Here is a 21,000-nt window from a genome sequence, read left to right as displayed (position 1 = left end):
ATAACAAGCAAGGAGATCCTATGATCATCACAGTGCTTCAGAACTCGTGCGGCTTTTCATGACGTTTCTGTTTTCCTCCAAGTATGGTATCTATGACAAGAACAACGGCTCCAAATACTCTGTCGGAGCATCTCACAGCCACACATCACTGATTAGGATCCAACAAGAGAGGGAACTTTACACATAAACATGAGCTGCTGCATGTTTGCGCGCAGTGAGCGGGACGCAGCTCTATCAGTGGCCAGCAGGCTCCAGTGGGAAGGAAGCCACCATAATTAGTTTGCACAGTGAGAACAAAAGCCTGGTTGGCATTTGCTATCATGGAATATTTCAAAACACAGGAGCTGGAACGGTACTGTTGATATGTCACGTGATGGCAGAGCTGACAAACATCGCTGATCAAAGTCACCATTTTGCTTTCATGCCAACGGGCACTCTTTTTCACTTCCCGCGGCCTCGCTTGACATTAACACAACTGCCTTGGCGCACAGTAGCTGTATCATTAGAGCATGTCATTTCATTTGCAGCAGTAATGTATTACACATTGCAGGGGTTCTCAACTCGGGTTACGCAAAGATTCACATTTTCCCACAATCATTAAGTCGCAAGCCACTTTTATAGACATAAAATCAAGTGAATGTATTCATGCACCCATTATCCAAACCACTTATCCTCACGAGAGTCACGGGTTTGCAGGAGCCGATCCAAGTTGTCTTCGGGCAGCAGGCGGGGTATACCCTGAACGGATTGCCAGCCGGTCGCAAGCAATTGAATTTATTTTGCAACAAATGCCTTTGAAAAACATCTCAACTGTCCAAACAGCTGTGCATTACAGAGCATTATTAAGGAACATCCCTGAAATACCGTGTTGATTATCACAGCCCAAAATGAGAACATTCTATGTCATGTTACCTTTCTAAATTGCTGCCCACGAACCACTGCCAACAGTTCTGTGACCCGAGAATCGCCTGCATACAGGATGTTTGTCGTTTTGAAGGTCAAGCAGCATCAGAGATGTGGATAATGAGACTCAAGAGAAGTGTGACGACAGACCTTCACTGTGAACATTTCCGACTGCGTCTACCCTGACTATATCCTTATAAGGCGGCTGATGTGGGAAGCTAATACAGTCTTCATGTGGTATTCGCCTGCTGAGGCACATAAGAGCACAGGACTATCTTGGAGGTTCTACCATGCGCCAAGAAATTCTGGTTGTTAGAATAAACAGAATATAAAAAGCCTCAGCCAGTTTGGTGCTTCCTTACCGAAATGAAGCATGCATCCGAGTTTCTATGGTAAGCTTCCTTTCCAGCCTCTCTTTGCTCCTTCAGAGCAAACCCACAGGCAGAAAACAATTCAAATAATCCAGATTGGAGACAAATGAACTTGAAAAGGGTTCAGCCATGATGAAACACAGAGTTTAAAATCGCATCACATCACAAGGGGCTTCTGGGAAGCCAGTGACCTCAAGCACAACTCATAAGAGATGATTCTTTTCCTCAGGTCTGCCCCTCTTTTCTTTATTCTCTCTTCTCAATAGTTAACAAGGAAAATGTCGCCAGGTGGCGGGCACCTTGGCAGTCCGATCTACGGCTACAAAAAGCTGGCTCGAGGCATGTGGAATGTCACCTTTTTGGGGAAGGAAGAAGCCCAAGCATATTTCGGTGAGTTTGACGTAGAAGCTCTTGCGCAGAACGCTGACCGTAATCCCATCAAACACCTTTTGGGATGAACTACAACAGAAAGCATGAGCAAGCCCTCAAGCCCAACAGCTATAACCTCACATATGCTGCAATATTTGTGTCGTTTTTATTAGGGCCGGACCAATTCATTGTTTGTTTGTTTATTCAACATGCAGTAATAAATTGATAGAAAGTAAAGTCAGTAAAATTGTAAAAAAAAGGAAACGAAAACAGTCATCATATAGCACAATTATATGTTCAAAAGAGTAGGAAGAAGTAAAAAAACGTATCTAGTCCTACCCCTTGTTATGTATTAATATATAAAGAGATCATTTTTTATATCCATCAGAAAAGGAAAAAGTCTGAAAATAAACATGCTTATATGTGCTATAGTATACTTATCTATTTTTTACAACTTTTGGTTTGTATAGGGACTATATACATACACACCCTAGCACATTTGCATGTCGATTTTCTCTTGTCTGATATTTGCTTGTGGCGGCTGGTTAGTGCGTCGGCCTCACAGTGCAGAGGTGCAGGGTTCGATTGTGTGGCCTTCCTGTGTGGAGTTTGCATGTTCCCCCCGTGCCTGCGTGGGTTTTCTCCGGGTACTCCGGTTTCCTTCCACATTCCAAAAACGTGCGTGGCAGGCTGATTGAACACTCTAAATTATCCCTAGGTGTGAGTGTGAGCATGAATGGTTGTGGTGTGTGCCCTGCAATTGGCTGGCAACCGGTTCAGGGTGTCCCCCGCCTACTGCCCCAAGACAGCTGGGATAGGCTCCAGTATGCTCCAGGACCCTCGTGAGGAGAAGCGGATCAGAAAATGGATGGATGGATGGATATTGGCTGTTTCGGCAAAAGTCAGAATTTTTTTTTTTGCCCATTATTGGTGTATTTTTAGTTTATATGTTTTTTACACGTTAACAGAACACATTACAACATAAGTCAACACATTCCCACATTCTTCCCCCTATATAAAAAAAAACAAAAAGAAAAAAAAACAATCAGCCAAAGTTAAACAAATACTATAGGACAAAGTAAGGTAAATCTGTCAAATGTTCTGCCTGTGATTCGGATTTTTAATGTTTTAAGAGACCAAAACATAGTCTATTTATTCATTATATATTTTTAAAAATTAATCTGCTGATTAAGCAGTTATTTATTTATTTTAATATCTGAATGAGCCTAAAAAAAGTCCAAATCAGTCAGGCCCTACTCTATACCGTGTATATATCGTCTAATTGACGTAGAAGTGCATTGGCTCCAGTGGGGCAACCACACTCACAATTCCAGCGGCTATCCTGCTGATCTAGCTTGCCTGTGAAATTGAATCCCACGCTCACCAAGCAATGGCCAAATAAGGATCGAAGCTCAAAATAAAAAATAAAAAAAACTCTGGATGGATTTAAACATGCTGGCTCTCTGTTTTCCTTTGGAAAGGGAAGAAACCCACAAAGTGCCATAACAGTGGAGAGAGTGCCTTTTCATCTCTGATTTGACATTTTGAAATAAGGGTGCAATGATGCTGCACATGCTATTGGACAATTCCCCTAAAACACAGGCAATAGCTTTGAGTTGGGAGCTATGTGGAAACAACTTCCTGGCACATAATCTGATGGATGCATAAATGTCATCACATTATTTCCGTCTCTCTTCAGGAAAGCTGATGTGAAGTGTTCTGTTTTAACTACTGACATCTACTGTGATTTCAGCAAGATATAACATATCGGCTGCCTAGAGCACAGCATATTCATATATTTAGGATGAGCTATCCCCCCAACCGCCGCAGTTGCGTGACGGCTTTGTGGTCAACAAGGAACTTCATAAAATGACGGACAAGATGCTGAGAACCCGGGTTGAGAGAGAAAGTAGCTGTTGGATCACAATCAGGCTACAGTGAGCAGCAAATTGGGCCAATCATGACTGCTGCTACAAAATACACCTTTAAATAAGGAACTGATGATGAGCATATGTGCAATTGCAGCACACATTGGACACAGAAAACCTGGTCGGAAACGCCGTAGTGGGATTTAACACCATGATTGCTTGTTCTAAACATTGTTTATTCTTTCACTTATGGGGGAAATCTGTATGTGCAATTTGCTGATGTTCATAAATAATCACGATGTTGCTGTTGGACAGTAATCACTTGTAGGCTTGTAATGGCCTACGAAGAGTGCAGTGAAGTCAGAATAAAGATATGCATTGTGATGGAATGCAAGCCCATAAGGCTCTATAAACACATTTCTTGCAGAGTGGAGCTGCCTCAGTACGCAGCTGCCTCATGTGTGCTTTTACAGTGAAAACACTTTATTCAACACTCTTTCATGGGTCAAGCTGGTTTCGCATTGTCGGAGGGACCGTGTGGATCCATGATTCGTACTGTGTCTCCCACATTTCCCTTGGGGTTGTTCTCGAATGGGTAAACATGTAACCTTCCCTGAGGGGAACCCAGTTCTATAAGAAGAGACAAACAGCTGCTCTATTAACATCGGTCTTCGCCTTACGACGCTCAAGGGACGCATGACTAGCGCTCTTGTTATGGGCAAGGTGAGAAAAAGGTGAAATGTTTTCCTCTTGAGACTCACAAGCAAATTAAGAATATTGGCAGGCTGTGCCGTACCCAACGGCGGTACAATAAAACTGAATTCCCACGTTTTGTTAGGAAGGAAAGAGGACATGCAAGCCCCCCTGACCTCCCAGCCACTCAAAGTTAGCTGCTGTTGAAGGTCTGAGAAGAGTGATTGGCAACATCAGTTTTCTCAGGCGTGAAGGAGGTCAGAGTGTGAAAAACTGCATGAACTATAAAAAGCTTCATTTTATCTCGTGCAGTTTTACAATTGTTATACATAAACTTCAACTACACTTTTAAGGAGGTTGCCAAGAATCGAATTCCTTCTAAGCCATGATGGAACTTAAACATCAACATTTAAAAAAAATATATATATATATATATATCAAAAAAACAAAACACGCATACCATGTCTTCAAGTTTCTCTCAACACAAAATTCCCATTTCTGTGAGCATGCAGTTGGTGAACGTACCCTAAAACAAATCTTACCTGTACGCTGGAGCTCATTCCTCTCTCCTGTTCTGCCTGCTTTCTAACTTTGCATTTCCACTGGCTGCACAACACCTACGAGCCTCACCCCCTCCTGAGAGGACAGAGGCAGAAGAAGGAGCGCCAAATACAGACACTTTTGACCACCTCCTCAGTCACAAGCCTCCCCCGCCCCCCTCACTCCAAACACCAGCCGTAATCCCGGACGCGTGCCAGAGAGCTACTGAAGTCGACTGTGTTCAGCCACTGGACTGAACCAGGAAGCACTTTTTGTGCTGCTGGCCCAGACTCCTCTATCAGCTGCCAAGTAGAATCCAAACACACTATATAAGGCCAAGAAAACAGTTTGGGGCTGCTTGGTGCCCAAAGCAAGACAATAACTGCATCCCTCCCTCTCTGAGCCCTGTCTGTCGAATTCCACTGTCCGCACTCCCTCTGTCCGCACTTTCTTTCAAAGAGAATACTGTAATTAGCATTGCATTAGCAACGTCGTGAAACTGTGTGGGGGAAAAACAGAATCAAGCTATCGTGGCACGGTGAGCAAGTGGCAAGGCTGGAGGTTTGAATCCGGGATGCGGCCTTCCTGTATGCAATGGATCTTGACTTCCTCCCACACCCCGAAAATATGCTTCTCAGGAGAAGGTAAGCAGTATAAAAAGTGGAGGATGGAGGGATGTATGGAATCAACATACAGTAGCCGCAACATGTTTCTGTGACAAAAACGTGTTGCTATCATTATCTCTCTATTACTGTTTGATACACACACACACATATATATACTGTATATATATATATATATATATATATATGCCACAACCAAGCAAACGTCAACATGTTAACAAGGCCTGATGGAGAGTTGTGCACAATGCAGCTACTCTCTGACAAACTCCACAGCGATGATCCAGGTCCTACAGCTGGCATGCAGTGGACTTTCAGACATGTGCTTATATGAATTCAAACCTCAAGGTGCTCGTGTTGATGCACACGTCACTTTTAGCCCATTGCACATGAAACAGGAGTTATCTGCCAATAATGTCAGTGGCACAAAAGAGCTGATGGAAATTCCAATGTTTTTTTGTTTTCTTTTTTTCCTGGCTATAAAATGAGGCAACATTGGCATTCCCTCACTCAATGCATGCAATGTAAAACAACATGACATCATAATGATAATTTGATTCAACTGAACATCATGCAAAATATTTTAAAAAAAACTCCTACTAAAAGTCATTGAAACTGTATCAGTATGCATTATTAAAATGACACACTACCTCATTTAATATCATGAACTGCATGAGCTTCAGTCGTTCCCATTTTTATTCACATACAGTATAAATCAGTACCTGATTTCGCAAACCTGTGCTTGCTTCCATCTGTTTTGTGTATTTAAGGCTCTGTGAACAAACTTCTCTTCAGGGTGAAGTACAATTCCAGCAGCAGCACAGTGTGACATGCCTTCACCCAAAAATAAATAAATAAACCCAACATGTACCGGTAAGTAGTATTTTAAGTCACAAAACCTTGGAGGTACAGTTATGCTCTCTGACCCTGCTTTTTAGGTATATTGAGACATCCCTCCTTGAAATCCACATGGGCAAATCTCTCCTTTGAATCTTCCAAACTGCGGAAAACCAATGCAGCAACGATCCAGGACACACGTACAAGATGGACAACCCCCCCCCCCCCAACAACAACAACAACAACAACAACAGGGAGTGATCTCGACTTTTTGCATCAAGAGTGATACAAAATTGCCACAAGACTGAATTTGCTTGTTGCTGTGGATATATTTAATATTATGCGTGCCACATGCTGGCAACATCAAACCTTCTTGACACTCTCATCCAAATCATTATAGGCCCCATTAAAGCGCCATAAACAGCATAAAATGTACGAACATTACATTACATTAAAGCATTCAAGCAATTGCATGTGTGGTTAATGATGTCAACAATGGGATGCTAAAGCCTCGACTAAACATAAAAAATAAAATCAATGCGACTGCTGACACATTTACTCTTACAAGGCTGGAGATAAAAGCACAGTTTCCACACGTTTGAGGAATTAAATGATGTTCTCCTTCAAAAGATTTCAAGTTCAACGCCAGCCACCAAAACGAGTTTTCCTGTTTTGAGGTTTGTGTGTGTGTGTGTGTGTGTGTTTGCGTGTGTTTCACGCTATCGCAGACACATTTGAGCCAAAGGAAAAGCAATGAAAACGTCTCGGGTGAGAACTCTGCTGAGGAGAGATCAGGGTGACGATAATTTTCAACATCACTTCCAACCAACAAAAAAAAAACAACAAGAACAGCCTTGTTCGGCTCTGCCCGCTGAGCCATCATTCTATCATCACCTTTTCATTTTTTTGTGTTTTCCATTGCGCACTGTGACTGTGTGATGACATTAAAGGGCCGAAGTGAGGAAACAGACAGACAGACAGACGGAGCCGAGCAAGCCTGCTGGAGGAAACGGCTTCCATTTGCCAGCTATGAAGGGCAATGAACACATCACTGTATTCGTCTTGCACGCATAAAGCAGAGTATAAAGTGAAAATCATTCTTGGGTTATGAATTTTACAAGTTAGAATACCTACAGGCTATCTCTTTTTATTTGTGGTGCCATACTTGCTCCTTTAGAGCATCAATAACATAAAGACAAATGTCATCTTTGACCCATTATGTTACAGGGCATTGTACTGTGCCTGCAGCGTGAGTGTACCTGTCAGGTGGAAGGGCCGTCGGGGATATAATTCAAGATGTACTCTCACGCACCACTGAAATGCTCTCATTCATGACTGAAACACACAAGTTGAATTGCCTTGACAGATTATATGATTGTAAAGTGTCCTTGGGTGTCTTGAAAGGCGCTTATAAATAAAATGTATTATTATTATTATTATATTGAAATATGATAGCATAATATACCAAATGTACGATTTGTTTTTGGAAATGCACTCATGCATTTGCAGAAATCTCAGCTGCATGTACATGAGAACCCCACTCCCCCCAAAAAAGTCATGAGTGTGAGGGCATTTTACTAGTGTGTGTGGGCATTTCAAAAACAAGTACAGTTAAGTAGTTAAGTGTGCACTGTACAGCTGATGCTTGAGCCCAAACGTAAAACAGAGTAAAGTTTCACACAACACACCACCAGTCAGTGGGGAATGTCTTACCTTCACTTCACATTTTTTATGGCAGGACAGCTGACAAGCTGCAACAAGAAAAGCAAGGACTGTTTGTTTCATATACAGTACAGGAAAACACATGCACACACTGTCATGCTTTCTGTCCAGCTGACTGAGCAGTGAGTTCGAAAGGAAACTGCATCAAGGTCAGTCTCCTTCCTTGTACGGTACATGTTTAAGTGTGTTACTGCCCCCAAGTGGCTACAATAGCACATGACAACGGAATTCATTTATTTTAGGGGTGTCCAAACTTTTTCTTCCAAAGGGCAAAATACAGAAAAATTGAGGACTGCGAGTGATTTTCAAATTCTTCACCTTTAATATATGTCATAAGATAAACATGATTTATTGGATACAGAGAAAATATATATTTCTCTGTAAAACAGCTCAGTAATGAAGCACAAAGTAAAAGATTATTTGGGATGTTTGTGTGGCCAAGTTTACTTCAGTTCAAATGAAGTACAAAAAACATCAACTAATTTGCCAACATTTTTGGTGTATTAGATAATTAAGTGTAAATTGATCCTCAGTTCAATAGATCAAAACAATGAGGATGGAGCCACATAGTTTTTCACTGGCTTGACCTCTCCATCATATCATATGATGCTATCATCACATGACTCCAGTAGGGGAAAGTACCCCCGTCGTTGTCACTCAATTCAAAAGAGTCAAGCAAAAACATAAAAATAAAGTCATGTATTTTGAATGCTTTGAAATGGCACAACAGTAACGTCAGAATTAAAAAATAAAAAAAAACATGTACATAAGCAATCACTGCCTTTCTTTGGGAGAGAGAGAGAGAGAGAGAGATTATTTTATTTTGTGTAACCACTCGAATAATTATCCATCCATCCATTTTCCACCGCTTATCCGGGGTCGGGTCGCGGGGGCAGCAGCTTTAGGAGGGAAGCCCAGACTTCCCTCTCCCCAGCCACTTCTTTGAGCTCTTCCTGGCGGATCCCGAGGCGTTCCCAGGCCAGCTGGGTGACATAGTCTCTCCAGCGCGTCCTGGGTCGTCCGCGGGGTCTCCTGCCAGCGGGACATGCCCGGGACACCTCACCAGGGAGGCCCCCAGGAGGCATCCGAATCAGATGCCCGAGCCACCTCATCTGGCTCCTCTCGATGTGGAGGAGAAGTGGCTCTACTCTGAGCCCCTCCCGGATGACCGAGTTTCTCACCTTATCTCTAAGGGAGAGCCCGGACACCCTGCGGAGAAAACTCATTTCGGCCGCTTGTATCCGGGATCTCGTTCTTTCGGTCACGACCCATAGCTCGGGACCATAGATGAGGGTTGGGACATAGATCGACCGGTAAATTGAGAGCTTTGCCCTTTCGCTCAGCTCCTTCTCGAATTTTAATCTCGAATAATTAAAATTGAGTAAATTCAATGCGCCATTTTTTTCAGTGTAGCAACCAATGTCAATTGGAGGCGTGTGCCATATTCACACAAGGACCATTTGCTGCCCAAAAAAACAAAAGAGGGATGACGGCAATTCACATGCACTCTCCCTCACATTTCCCCATTTTCTCTGCCCGTTCTGCCCCTCTCTACCACCCCACTTTCCCTCTTATCTAGGTTAATACAGCAGCAGCTGCAGTAGCCGTGCTAATTTTAACAGCAAATCCTTAGCCAAAGCCCCAAACCGGCCTGATCTCCTACTGCTGGGGCTTTGCGTTTTTCATCTTGACTTCGGCTGCAGTTAGTACAGAAATTTGCCCTGCAACCACAAAAGAATAGCCGTATGGTTGCACCCTCCCACAAAAAAAAAAGTAGAAACCATCCCATGCTTCATGTGCTTTATCATAACTCGACAAACACCGGGATGGACTTGCAAGGATTTCCTGAACATCATCAGCCTGCATTCAGTGAGGCATGGTAATGTTTCTGGCAGGCGTGATGGCAATTTGCTGAACTAAACGGACAAAGTAGGTCGTCGGCAGCCGCAGCCATTCCCAGTGCAGAGAAAAAGGCAAGGGAAAGGTTGCCAGAAGATACACCTTCGATTGGTTGTCTGGAAGGATGTGAGAACAGCTCTATCCGAAGTCATAAAATACAAGCAGGATTTAAGCAAATAACCCATCAGCGTGGGAGAAGTCCCGCTGTTGTGAATGGCACTCACCTTTGCAGACGAGACCCTCCTTTGTGATGGCCTGCTTGCATATATCACAGCTCTTGGCCTTCTTGAATGGCTTCAGCTTAAAGGAGTGTGTGTGGACCCCCTCCAGCTCGTCGGGCTGAGTGGAAGTAGAAAAGAGGAAATTATCATCACACACACGTGGTCACCTCAACATTTGTCCAATGTCATCTTAACATGAGGATGCTTGGCTCACTGTGTGTTGCTTTCAATGCATCCAACTCCCAATGCCATTAAAACACACACGCACGCACACACACACACGCACGCACACGCACACGCGCACACACACACACACACACACACACACACACACACACACACACACACACACACACACACACACACACACACACACACACACACAAGCACAACTACCAGCACAGAATGTTTTCACTTTGAACATGTCCAATTGAATGACTAATCAATGATAAAAGTAAAGAAACAATCTCACACAGGCAAAATACCGCATCATTTTGACACACACGCAAAGAAAATCATTGGTGCCAATTTGTTCAAGTAAGAAAACCCCACATGCATTGGCCCAAATCTTGAAACTGACAAAAGTGATACAAATTAAAAGTATACTGAAACTTTTAATGAATTCATAACAGACACTGCTTTATTTTTAGGTCCAAAAGAATGATTTAAAAAAATATATTAATATGGCTGTACAGCTGTTTTTTCAGACCCAGACATGAAGCGCACAACCCCTGGCACAAATTATGGAACAACAAAGTACTCATGGTGTGTTGAAGTGTTCTTTTGTCGTTTTCCTGATTTGACTTTTTTTTTCCCCTCAGAATTGAGTGATTTCGCTTTTTTTTCCTTCTGCTACAGTAGTAACTGTGATAACACATTTTATTTTCTCGATTTCTTTTAGTGTTTCTTAAAGTCTGAGACTTGCCATATGAAAGGACTTTTGTTTTGTTTTTTTTGTCACATTTGTGACCTGCTTCCATGCTACAAAATTAAACATTTGAATGAACATCCTCGAAGACTGGTGATTTCATCCTTCTTACCAGGGGTTGTTCCATGAATTGAGCTCTCTACCTACTGCGAATGTGATGTTCTGACTGTGCAACCAATAAATTAATAAAAGAATCAACATAAAAATAAAAGTGGAGAATGGAATGCAGCTCCATGCAATGGAGCTAAATTACTGTTTCTTCTTCAGATACTCAAGTAAAAGTAGAAAGTATGTTGCATCAAAACGACTCGCAAGTACAATTTATAAGTTACTTGAAGAAATGTCGCAGACTAAATGTAGTGCATTAATGCATCTCTAGTTAAGGGTATCATTATTTTAACATGTTAAAATCTGAAACTGAACAAAAAGACCTTGATCATGAACAAGAGAAACATAAGTTCGTAAATAAAAAAAATAAGTTTGACTGAAATTACCCATACATTAAAGATGTATCTATGTTTACATTCAGGAATGAGTTTGGTACAAATCCATTTTAAAAAAAGACAATATTTCAAGTGTTTTACTGCAGTCGTGCATGTCTTTCCCATGAGAGAGATGCCAAGCAAAAATTCTCCTGGACGTAATGTTTTTCCTCTCCTTAGCTGTCATGTTCCCATCATCTCCTCTCCCTGAGGCCACCTCTTCATAGCAGCAATGTCATTTCCTTTGTGTCTTTGTGCAGTCTGAATAAGATCGGTAGGGCGGGCTCTGCCGAACTGCAACTCTTGCTTGAAAACAACTTTTTTAAACCACCTTACCGAACTGACTCCCACGGCAACATGTGTCGGCCAGTCAGTTGATGGGGACAGTAGACAAAGTGAGCATTTACCAACCTTATAAATAACCCTGCAGCTCTCAAAATGACAGGATTAAAAAAAATAAGAATAAAAAAAATCCCCAATCCCTGTGCAGTGTTGGCTTCCCTGAAGACGCCCAAGAGAGAATTAAGCATTCCCATGAGAAGCAGAAAACGGATGTAATGGAGGTAAAAAGAGGACATAAAAAGACAGAAGATGGCCCAAGAGCCGAGGACAGACAACAAGGAGAGGAGGTGTGTTTTTCCGTATCTTTGAGACAGCTCGCACAGTAAATCAAGCACTGGCGGTCCTCTCCGCTAGGTGCACTTAGCTAATGAAAAGCAGGGCGACACAACTGTACCTCGACTTCACTTTGAGCACAGATGTAAGACCACAAGAAAGGCGAGGCAGAGGCAGTTAGGCGGGGCGACAGACCCAAAGACCCCAGCGTGTCCTTTTGCACCCCAGGAATGCAAATTAGTGTGGGCATGTCTCTGAATGGTACCAAAGCATGGATGAATTCAATCAAACAGCAATAGCACCCAGCAGAGCACCGGCCTCTGACGGCCGAACAATTTGGATCAGCACCAAATGATACACTTTTCAAAAGCACGCACCTCCCGCACACCTGAATTTTATCATTAATAAACAAGCATTTTTGACTTTGACAAAGTTTTGTTGTAGAACAAAAGTCAAACTTACTCAGCGACGAATATGGATTTATGGGCATTGATTGGGGGGAAAAAAAGACTGGGAAAGCTTTTCCTATTCAACTGAATATTTTAAGAATGACTTACGGTGATGTATCAATGTTAATCCTCAAAGTGTGTGAAATGTGCAAAATGCTACCAAGTACATTAAAGCCTGACTTTTGCTTGTGTTGCAATAAAGGGTCTGACGTGATTTTCCTGCAGTCCATTAACTCTTAAATAACAAATTCAAAAGTTTAAAGTCTAAATTTCCTTTGGACAGTTACAACAAAAATGGGTTTTGTTTTGGTTTTTTTTGTTTTTTTTTTAAATAGGAGCCACTATACATGCAGCACATTAATGCCACGAAACTGGAAGAATTTGGCCTTGAAAGAAACACACAGCTCAAAGGTTTGGGGACATTGATTTCAGCGCAATTTTCATTTTTGTATTTTTGCCACTGTGTTATCATATTGCATTTTTTTTCACTGCGTGGACACATTGCAGCTATTATGAAATACCTCATCAGCATATGATACAAAAAAAGCACGTCAACATGTTGAAAAATTTGAATCAGGGGTACCCAAGACTGGCCCTTGACGGCCCCTATTTTTTAGATGTTTCCCTCCTCCAATACACCTGATCATTTGTTCGAACTTGGGAACACCTGTGTTAAATCATTCCTTAAAAAACAGGCGACCAAACGATTGCGCCAGAAATAATGGTGAAGGTATCTGTGGTCCTGAAAATTTACATCATCAACATGAGCTACAGATTGGTCGAGCCAGTAATTAAATCAGATGTGAAGTCGCACAGGAATGCTGATGAACTAGGTAGCCTCGGTAGAGGATAAAATTGGAACGAGTGTGAAACATGGCAGGACTGCATTGAGCCAGGTGAGCATGAGGAGGACCAGGCTCCACAGAAACAAACATGGCCTGCAGCAGGAGAAATCCTGCACGCCCCTCAAGATTAAGAAAGAAAGCAGCCACACCTGCTTTCAATTTCCACCAGAGTGAAATCCTGCCTGGAACAAAGAGTGCCTTTGTGAGACAGACTGGGCCAACGAGAAGGGCAAAAGCTCCCATATGCTGTGCATTCACTCTTGCATGCTGTGGTGCATGTATAATTCCCTCCAATTTCAACTAACCCCACTCCATGGGCTGCCTTTAAATCAAGATGCTCCATGAAAACCAATTCATGAGCCATCTCCACATGTAAATGGTTAACCAAACGGCTGAAGGACGGCTACTGCGGGCTCTCACGAAACTGCACTTTCAGATGTGACTCTTTTGCCGAGCTGAGCTCAGCTACAATCGAGTGCTTCATTCTTGACCAATCATACATTGGTGCTGTGTGTCAGCTTTGATGAATCCAGACGATGCCCCAAGGAAGAAGTATTTGTCACCACCGGGATGCTCAAAACAACATTCAAAGCCATATAAAGGAAAGGAAAGCATGGACACCTTTTAACATGGTCGCACTACTCTGTCATTGGTTATATGCAATAAATTCATTTGGGGGCGGCACAGTGGACGACTGGTTAGCATGTCAGCCTCACAGTGCAGAGGTGCAGGGTTTGATTCCGGCTCCGGTCTTCCTGCGTGGAGTTTGCATGTTCTCCCCGTGGCTGCGCGGCTTTTCTCCGGGTACTCCCACATTCCCAAAACATGCATGGTTCGCTCATGGAACACTATAAATTGTCCTGGGTGTGATTGTGAGTGTGAATGTTTGTTTGTCTATGTGTGCCCTGCGATTGGCTGGCAACCAGTTCATGGCGTCCCCGCCTACTGCCCGAAGACAGCTGGGATAAGCTCCAGCACAAACGCCACCCTGGTGAAGATAAGCCGATAAGAAAATGGATGTGAATGTGGATGAATGGATATAAACTTTTGCACATGACATGTACAGGTATTGGTTCCCTAATGATTGTGAGAAATTATTAACATGATCAGTGTTTTCACATACAAGTAAATGGATATCATCCATGACGAATCACAACATATAAAGGCAATTAAAGCAAATTTGTTATTTCAGAAGTGTGTAGCAAACTGGTAACCCTTAATCAATACCAAAGAAGTAACTCTCGATTTCAAAAAGGCAATTTTTGCGGGGGGGAGTGGACTTTTTTCTTATCGTTAACTGGCCCCAGTGGTAAACTTATGCTAACTTATACCAGGGGGGTCAAACTCATTTTAAAGGCGGGCCAATTTGGAGTTGCGTCTTCCCTCGGAGGGCTGTTATGACAGCGAAACCACAAAATGTATTACTTGCACACAACAAATGAATCAATTACTTGTACTGGTTTTGAAATCAGTCAAGTCAGTTATAATAGTTTGTTCAATTATTGTTCAAGTGAGTGTAAACAGGGTCACAACATTATTGCAAGATCTCAACGTTATTTATTATACATGACAATTTGACATTTCAGTACAAATTTTAGCAAGTTGGCACACAAGCTTTCATTTGTAAGGCTTTGCCAACAAGTTCTTTCCCCTTTGTGCAATGATGCATCATGGGAGTATAGATCGGTGTACAAGAACGTAGAGATGACTTCAGAATGTTTTATTAATGACAGCGAATACAGTCAATCCCAGTAGACTGAATCTCTGGGCCTGTTCCCAGATTGTAGGTGATCGCCCAGAGAAATGCTGTGAGGTGACAGCTTTGCCAAGCTTGTGTTAGCATGATAGCATCAACCTATACAAAGTGGAATGAGGGTGCCACATGATCAATACCAGGTGCGGCAGACAAATTGATCGATGAGCCGCGATCATGAAGTCACGGCCACTTGCAGTATGATTGTTGGGGCATCCGCTAATGTTGGGGGGGGATGCGGTGATTGCTAATGCATCGAAAACACACATGCTCTCTCATTCACACACACACACACACACACACACACACATACACGCACACACACACACACACACACGCACACACTGAAGAAGAAGACAGAGCAGTGCTTTGAAATGCAGATTGCACAGAGCATCTCTGCGGCATGATGTCAAACACAACTTTGTGTGATGCGTCTGCACAATCTACGACAGGATCGTAGCAATACCTGACTTATAGAAGTGTGGAGCAAATACAGACGAACGTGCAGCCTCCAAGCGGGCTTCCTCTGACCGCCGCGAGCAACACAGGCGATGAGAAGAGGTGCAAAGTGCCGCGACGCACGCAATAGATATGTTTGGCCAGAGTGACACCCTCAGAGGAGTGGTGAAGATACACGCAGTACGCACTGGCTCGAAAAGCGGAGGCAGCCCAGCAGACTGTGGTGATCTGCAGTTTTAGGTCATGTGAACTGGGGGCAGACATGAAGTCAGCCCATTATTAGGGCTTACTTCAAATAAGCACAGGTCTTCATGTCATTTGAACAACATGATAGTTGACAGCATTTCCTGCAGCAGGTCACAACCTCTGACTTTGACGGTGTCAAAGGCCAACCTTTTGTTTTCATGCGCACATCCAAATGTGCTGTGTTCCTAACTCGCACATCCAAATGTGCTATGTGTTGCTAACTACCGGCAAATTCGCCGTGTTTGGTGGCACGGTGGGCAAATGGTTCACACGTTCACTTCACAGTTCTAAGATTCCGGACTCATCATGTGTGGATTTTGCATGTTCTCCCCCTTCCTCCTGCACCCCCCCCCCCCACCCCCCGCCCGGGCAAAAATCCATGTTAGGTTAATTGAATAATCGAAATCGTCCATTGGTGTGAACCTGAGTATGAATGATTGCTTTGTCCATTGTAGCCTAACGGTGATCTGGCGACCATTCCGGGGGTACCCTGCCACTCGCCCAATGTCAGGGGTAGGTACCAGCTCACCCACAATCCTATAGTGGGGATAAGCAGTCCCGAAAAAAGTTGGATTTGATTTTTGTTCATTCACGTTGTCAATATGATTTCAACAGACATGTTTTTGATCACCAAAATAATGCGGCCCTTGTATAACAAACAGCATTATACTGAATAATACGATCAAATCTTTCTTTTCACATTTTCTCAGTTGTTGAATGAGGTAACAGTGTAAAGCGCTTTGAGTTCCCGAGGAAGAAAAGCGCGATATAAGTGACAGCATCTCGCACATATGCAACCTGTCATTCAAAGCTGGTATCTGTCCATCAAAAATGAAAATTGCTAAAGTTATTCCAATCTATAAAAGTGGAGAAAGACATCGGTTTACAAATTATAGACCAATATCACTACTACCACAATTTTCAAAAATATTAGAAAAACTATTTTCTCGCAGACTTGATAGCTTTATACAAAAGCATGCACTGTTAAGTGAGAATCAATATTGCTTCAGGGAAAAACGGACCACCTCAATGGCAGTTATGGAGTTTGTGGAAGCAATAGCCACTAATATAGACAACAAAGAATTTACTGTTGGGGTTTTCCTAGATCTAAAAAAAGCTTTTGACACAATAGATCACAGTATATTATTGAAAAAAATAGAAAGATATGGCATTAGAGGTGTAGCTTATAAATGGATAAAAAGTTATTTAGAAAACAGATATCAGTACGTGCAACTCAACAATAAAAAAACGAATCAACTGAAAATCACTCACGGAGTTCCTCAGGGGTCAGTGCTTGGTCCAAAACTATTCATCTTATATATAAATGATATCTGCAAGGTCTCAAAACAATTTAAATGTGTCCTATTTGCTGATGATACAACTTTCTACTGTTCTGGAATAAATCTGAAACATCTCCTGACAACCGTAGAAAATGAATTAAGCAAATTAAAAAACTGGTTCGACAGAAATAAATTGTCACTTAACCTGAAAAAATCGAAGTTAATTGTTTTTGGCACAAGACCAATCAAACACCAAGCTAAAATTATGGTAAACTCAATTGAGATAGAAAGAGCGTATGAAACCAAGTTTCTCGGATTAGTAATAGACTCAAAACTATGTTGGAAGCCACATATCGATAACGTAAAAAGAAAAATAGCCAAAACCGTAGGGATCCTCTACAAAACCAAGGTAGTGCTAAATAAGAGATCTTTGTACACATTATACACTTCATTATTATTACCATATATGACCTACTGTGTCGAAATATGGGGAAATGCCCGCAAAACAAACACACTCCCTATTCTCAACCTACAAAAAAAGCAATTCGAATTATTAATAGATCAAAATATACGGAACCCACAAATCCACTATTTATCAAATTAAATACGATGAAATTTTATGACCTGGTTGACTTTAAAATCGCCGAATTAATGTACAAAGCACACAATAACCTGCTCTGCCAAAACATTCAGAAGTTTTTCGAAATTCGAGAAAGCACCTATGATTTAAGAGGTACCAACTTATTCAAAAAACTCAAAACAAGAACAAACATCAAGCAAAGAAGTGTATCTATCAAAGGTGTTAATCTGTGGAATAATCTCGAAACGGACCTGAAAATGAGTAAATCGCTTGCTGAGTTCAAAAACAAATTCAAAAAAATAGTACAAACAACCTACATCAATCAGAGTTAAAATGATCAATTCAAAACATTAAATATAATGATAAATCAGAACTAAGTTGATAAATAGAGAAAGGTATATAAATATCCATTATGAATACAAGAGAAAATTGACACAAGAGTGTCAGGGTGTGGAAGTATATAATCCCGATACAAACCAAAAGTTGTAAAAATATCACGGTTAAGGGTAAAGTATGAGCCTTAATGGAGACTTCTTTCTTCTTACTTTTTTCTTTTCTGATTGATATAAAAATGATTTATTAGATACAATCACATAACGGGGTAGGACTAGATAAGTTTTTTACTTCTTCCTACTCCCTTGAACATAATAACTGTGTTGAATGAAGATTGATTTCTTTCTTTTTACTTTTTTTTATCTACCTTATTTTCTGTCAAATTATTACTGTATATATGTTTTATGTTCAATAAACAAACAAACAAACATCTGGTGATGTTTAAACGTTCCAGACTTTAGGCTGTAAATGACTGCAAAGGATTTGCAACTACATAAAAAGTGAAAGCTTGTTTTATGATTGTTCATTTGTCCAATTACCTTTGGTCCTAAAAAAAAGTGGGAGGCGTTTATACAAACTAATCCCTGTACCACTCACCTGATTTTGATGAGAATACCGTCAAATTAAAGCTAAATGTCTGTGGTTCTTACGCATGTAATTTCTAATTCATTGAGGGGTCTTTACAAATAAAACGATGGGAACGGTGTCAATGTCCCCGATATTTATAGACCCGACCGTATCGACTTTGTTCCGTTATTTTCAGCCGCTGTTAAAGGGGCTACCAAGTCCCTCCCCATTATGTTCAGCCCAAACCTTCACTCTGGCACCCTCCTGTTGACGTTGCCGCCTTGTTGGGAGGTGGCGCCAAGCAACAAAGCTTCACAACTCTAGCCATCTGGACCATCCAAAGCAGCACAGCATCAGTGGAAATAAACTCTTTGAAAGTTATCTTCATAGATTTTTGGGACCACTGCAATTGTTTCCTATGAGATGGATTCGGCAGGACGGCTGAAATAGAACTTGTGTGACTGCAAGCCTTTGGGAGGATTCTAGAGTGACTCTGAAGACACAAGTAACTTCAAATACCTGCTTGCTGCGCTCTTAATACAAGGTATGGGGTATTTGCTGAGCAGGAACTTCATACGTGCCATATCGGAACGTACCCGTTTGCTCCATGAGTCACAGACAAATGATTTCCCAGTATGATTTTGTTGAAATGTTTTCATTCCCTTTTGCATGGCGCTGGACGACTGAACACTCTCCATTCGCACAAAAATGCTTCTTTGATCCCTATTATGCCTTGTAACCGTCACTCCCTCAATAATATGGAACAACTATTTCCGTCATTTCCGCTAAATAAGGCTCAGCTCGAAAACAAATGATCAAACCTGCTTGAGATGGATCGAAGAGAGTAGATTCAACTTACACAGAAATGTTTTTTTTAACATTAATCTTCAATGCATAAATAATTTAGAAGGCAGTTATATTTGTTACCTCAATATCCATACAAAGTGGAGCATCTGAAGTAAACTCCTGACCTCGTATTGTTCAGAATTCAACCATGTATTTTGAGAAAATATGACTCCAAAGTTCAAACGACAAAGTTCCAACCACCGAGTCACAATATATTTTGAACCCGCACACTCAGTGTACCTCGCCAGTTCAGTGACCATCAAAGAATGAACTTTGGTGTGCTCAATGGGAGTGAATGGAAGGAGATTTTTTATTTTTTTTTACTATTTGACATTCCCTCATTTTACACTTCCATTTCTCAAGTTAAGAATAAGCCTGATAATAATTTTACATTATGTTAACAGTGGTTATCTTACAATGTAACACTGTGAATAGGAGAGGGAATACAGATTTTTGGTCTGGAAAATTTTTCATCCTGAAACATATTTCTAGTTTTAACATTCGCTACTGGAAATATTGTTTCAAAAACTAAACAAATTACAAGTGGACCAGTATTACGGTTGCCCAATCAAATCATAAAGTTCTTGTTGTCATCGTCAGGACACGCAACTCTTGAAGGGAATGGTGAGCAACACATTTGTTGTTCGAATCTAGAGTGTGATGGGCCACAGCCATGCACATCAGCCACACACACACACACACACACACACACACACACACACACACACACACACACACGCACACACACACACACGTACACACAGAAAACACCAACACTAACACTCAGAGGTGTGGCATGGCTGTAAAAGTCCAATCAAAGCCTGATTGATTTTCACAGCTCTCCAAGGATTTGGTTGAGTCAATATGGGACTCTGTTAGACAACTAAAGACATGATTGATCCGGCATTCATGTGAGCCTCCAACGTTTCCATGACTGCGTGTTACAGCAGGAGATATGTGTAAAAAGAAAAAAAAATCAGTTGCTTGTTAGCAATGAGCACACACATGCTTCTGTAGGAGTGCACTTGTGTCAGTGCGTCACATCGAATATTCACTCCCTGTGCACGGGCCTGATAAATCATTAATGCCGTGTATTTGGGGAGCTTTCTTGGAACCAGCCTCTCACACGTCACTCTTGCGTGTTACTCTTCACAGCCCTTGAGGTCTTTCCTTCCCCATGTTCGGTTTAAATTTTTCTGCATCCAGTGGTCACTCATGTTGGATCGTGCCTTTGCTAAGTCTCGCTTGGCATTCACGCTGCATGGGAGATTCTCCACTTCTGCATCTAAACGACTGCAAGACTTAAAAGTAGGGCAGAAGCCTCGTTGGACACATCGTCACACAATGTGTATCCATACTAAATGGCAAAACCCAAGGAAAACATCCAGATCCGTTCTTGATGTGTTTGAAATATACTGTATATTTAAGATGCTCAGAAAGATCGGCAAAGTCTGATAAATGAGGAGCTACCAATACTAGTGAGGTGCCGTCACCAAGAAAAACCAATACATGTGCATAGTAATGTGGACGGGTCTTCATGTTCTGCATGTTCTTGTCCGACATAGACAATCATT

At 41.7% G+C, this 21,000-nt stretch overlaps 1 protein-coding gene and 1 long non-coding RNA gene across 3 annotated transcripts in view; one reads left to right on the top strand and one right to left on the bottom strand.

The window, feature by feature from the left end:
- Positions 1–21,000, bottom strand: part of tns1a (tensin 1a) — a 55,548-nt gene that overhangs the window by 28,982 nt on the left and 5,566 nt on the right. The window contains exons 3-4 of one of the 2 annotated variants that reach the window (XM_086119601.1): positions 10,047–10,161; positions 7,915–7,952 (exon numbers count right to left, since the gene is read on the bottom strand). In XM_086119601.1, the coding sequence (XP_085975727.1) occupies positions 7,915–7,952; positions 10,047–10,161 (153 nt within the window). Of the gene's footprint in view, positions 1–4,746; positions 4,916–7,914; positions 7,953–10,046; positions 10,162–21,000 lie in introns of those variants that run through there. The other variant, XM_086119611.1, reaches the window with a different exon arrangement.
- On the top strand, positions 5,162–6,617 carry LOC147210978 (uncharacterized). Its single transcript, XR_015101800.1, has 3 exons — positions 5,162–5,388; positions 6,135–6,237; positions 6,303–6,617. It is a non-coding gene; the product is annotated as an uncharacterized LOC147210978 (long non-coding RNA).

The sequence above is a fragment of the Hippocampus guttulatus genome, chromosome 1, assembly GCF_054856545.1.
Source record: "Hippocampus guttulatus isolate MCC_2025c chromosome 1, RoL_Hgut_1.0, whole genome shotgun sequence".
In the NCBI taxonomy this organism is placed as follows: domain Eukaryota; kingdom Metazoa; phylum Chordata; class Actinopteri; order Syngnathiformes; family Syngnathidae; genus Hippocampus; species Hippocampus guttulatus.
The sequence above is the reverse complement of the archived record's forward strand: the minus strand, read 5'-3'. Positions and strand labels throughout refer to the sequence as shown.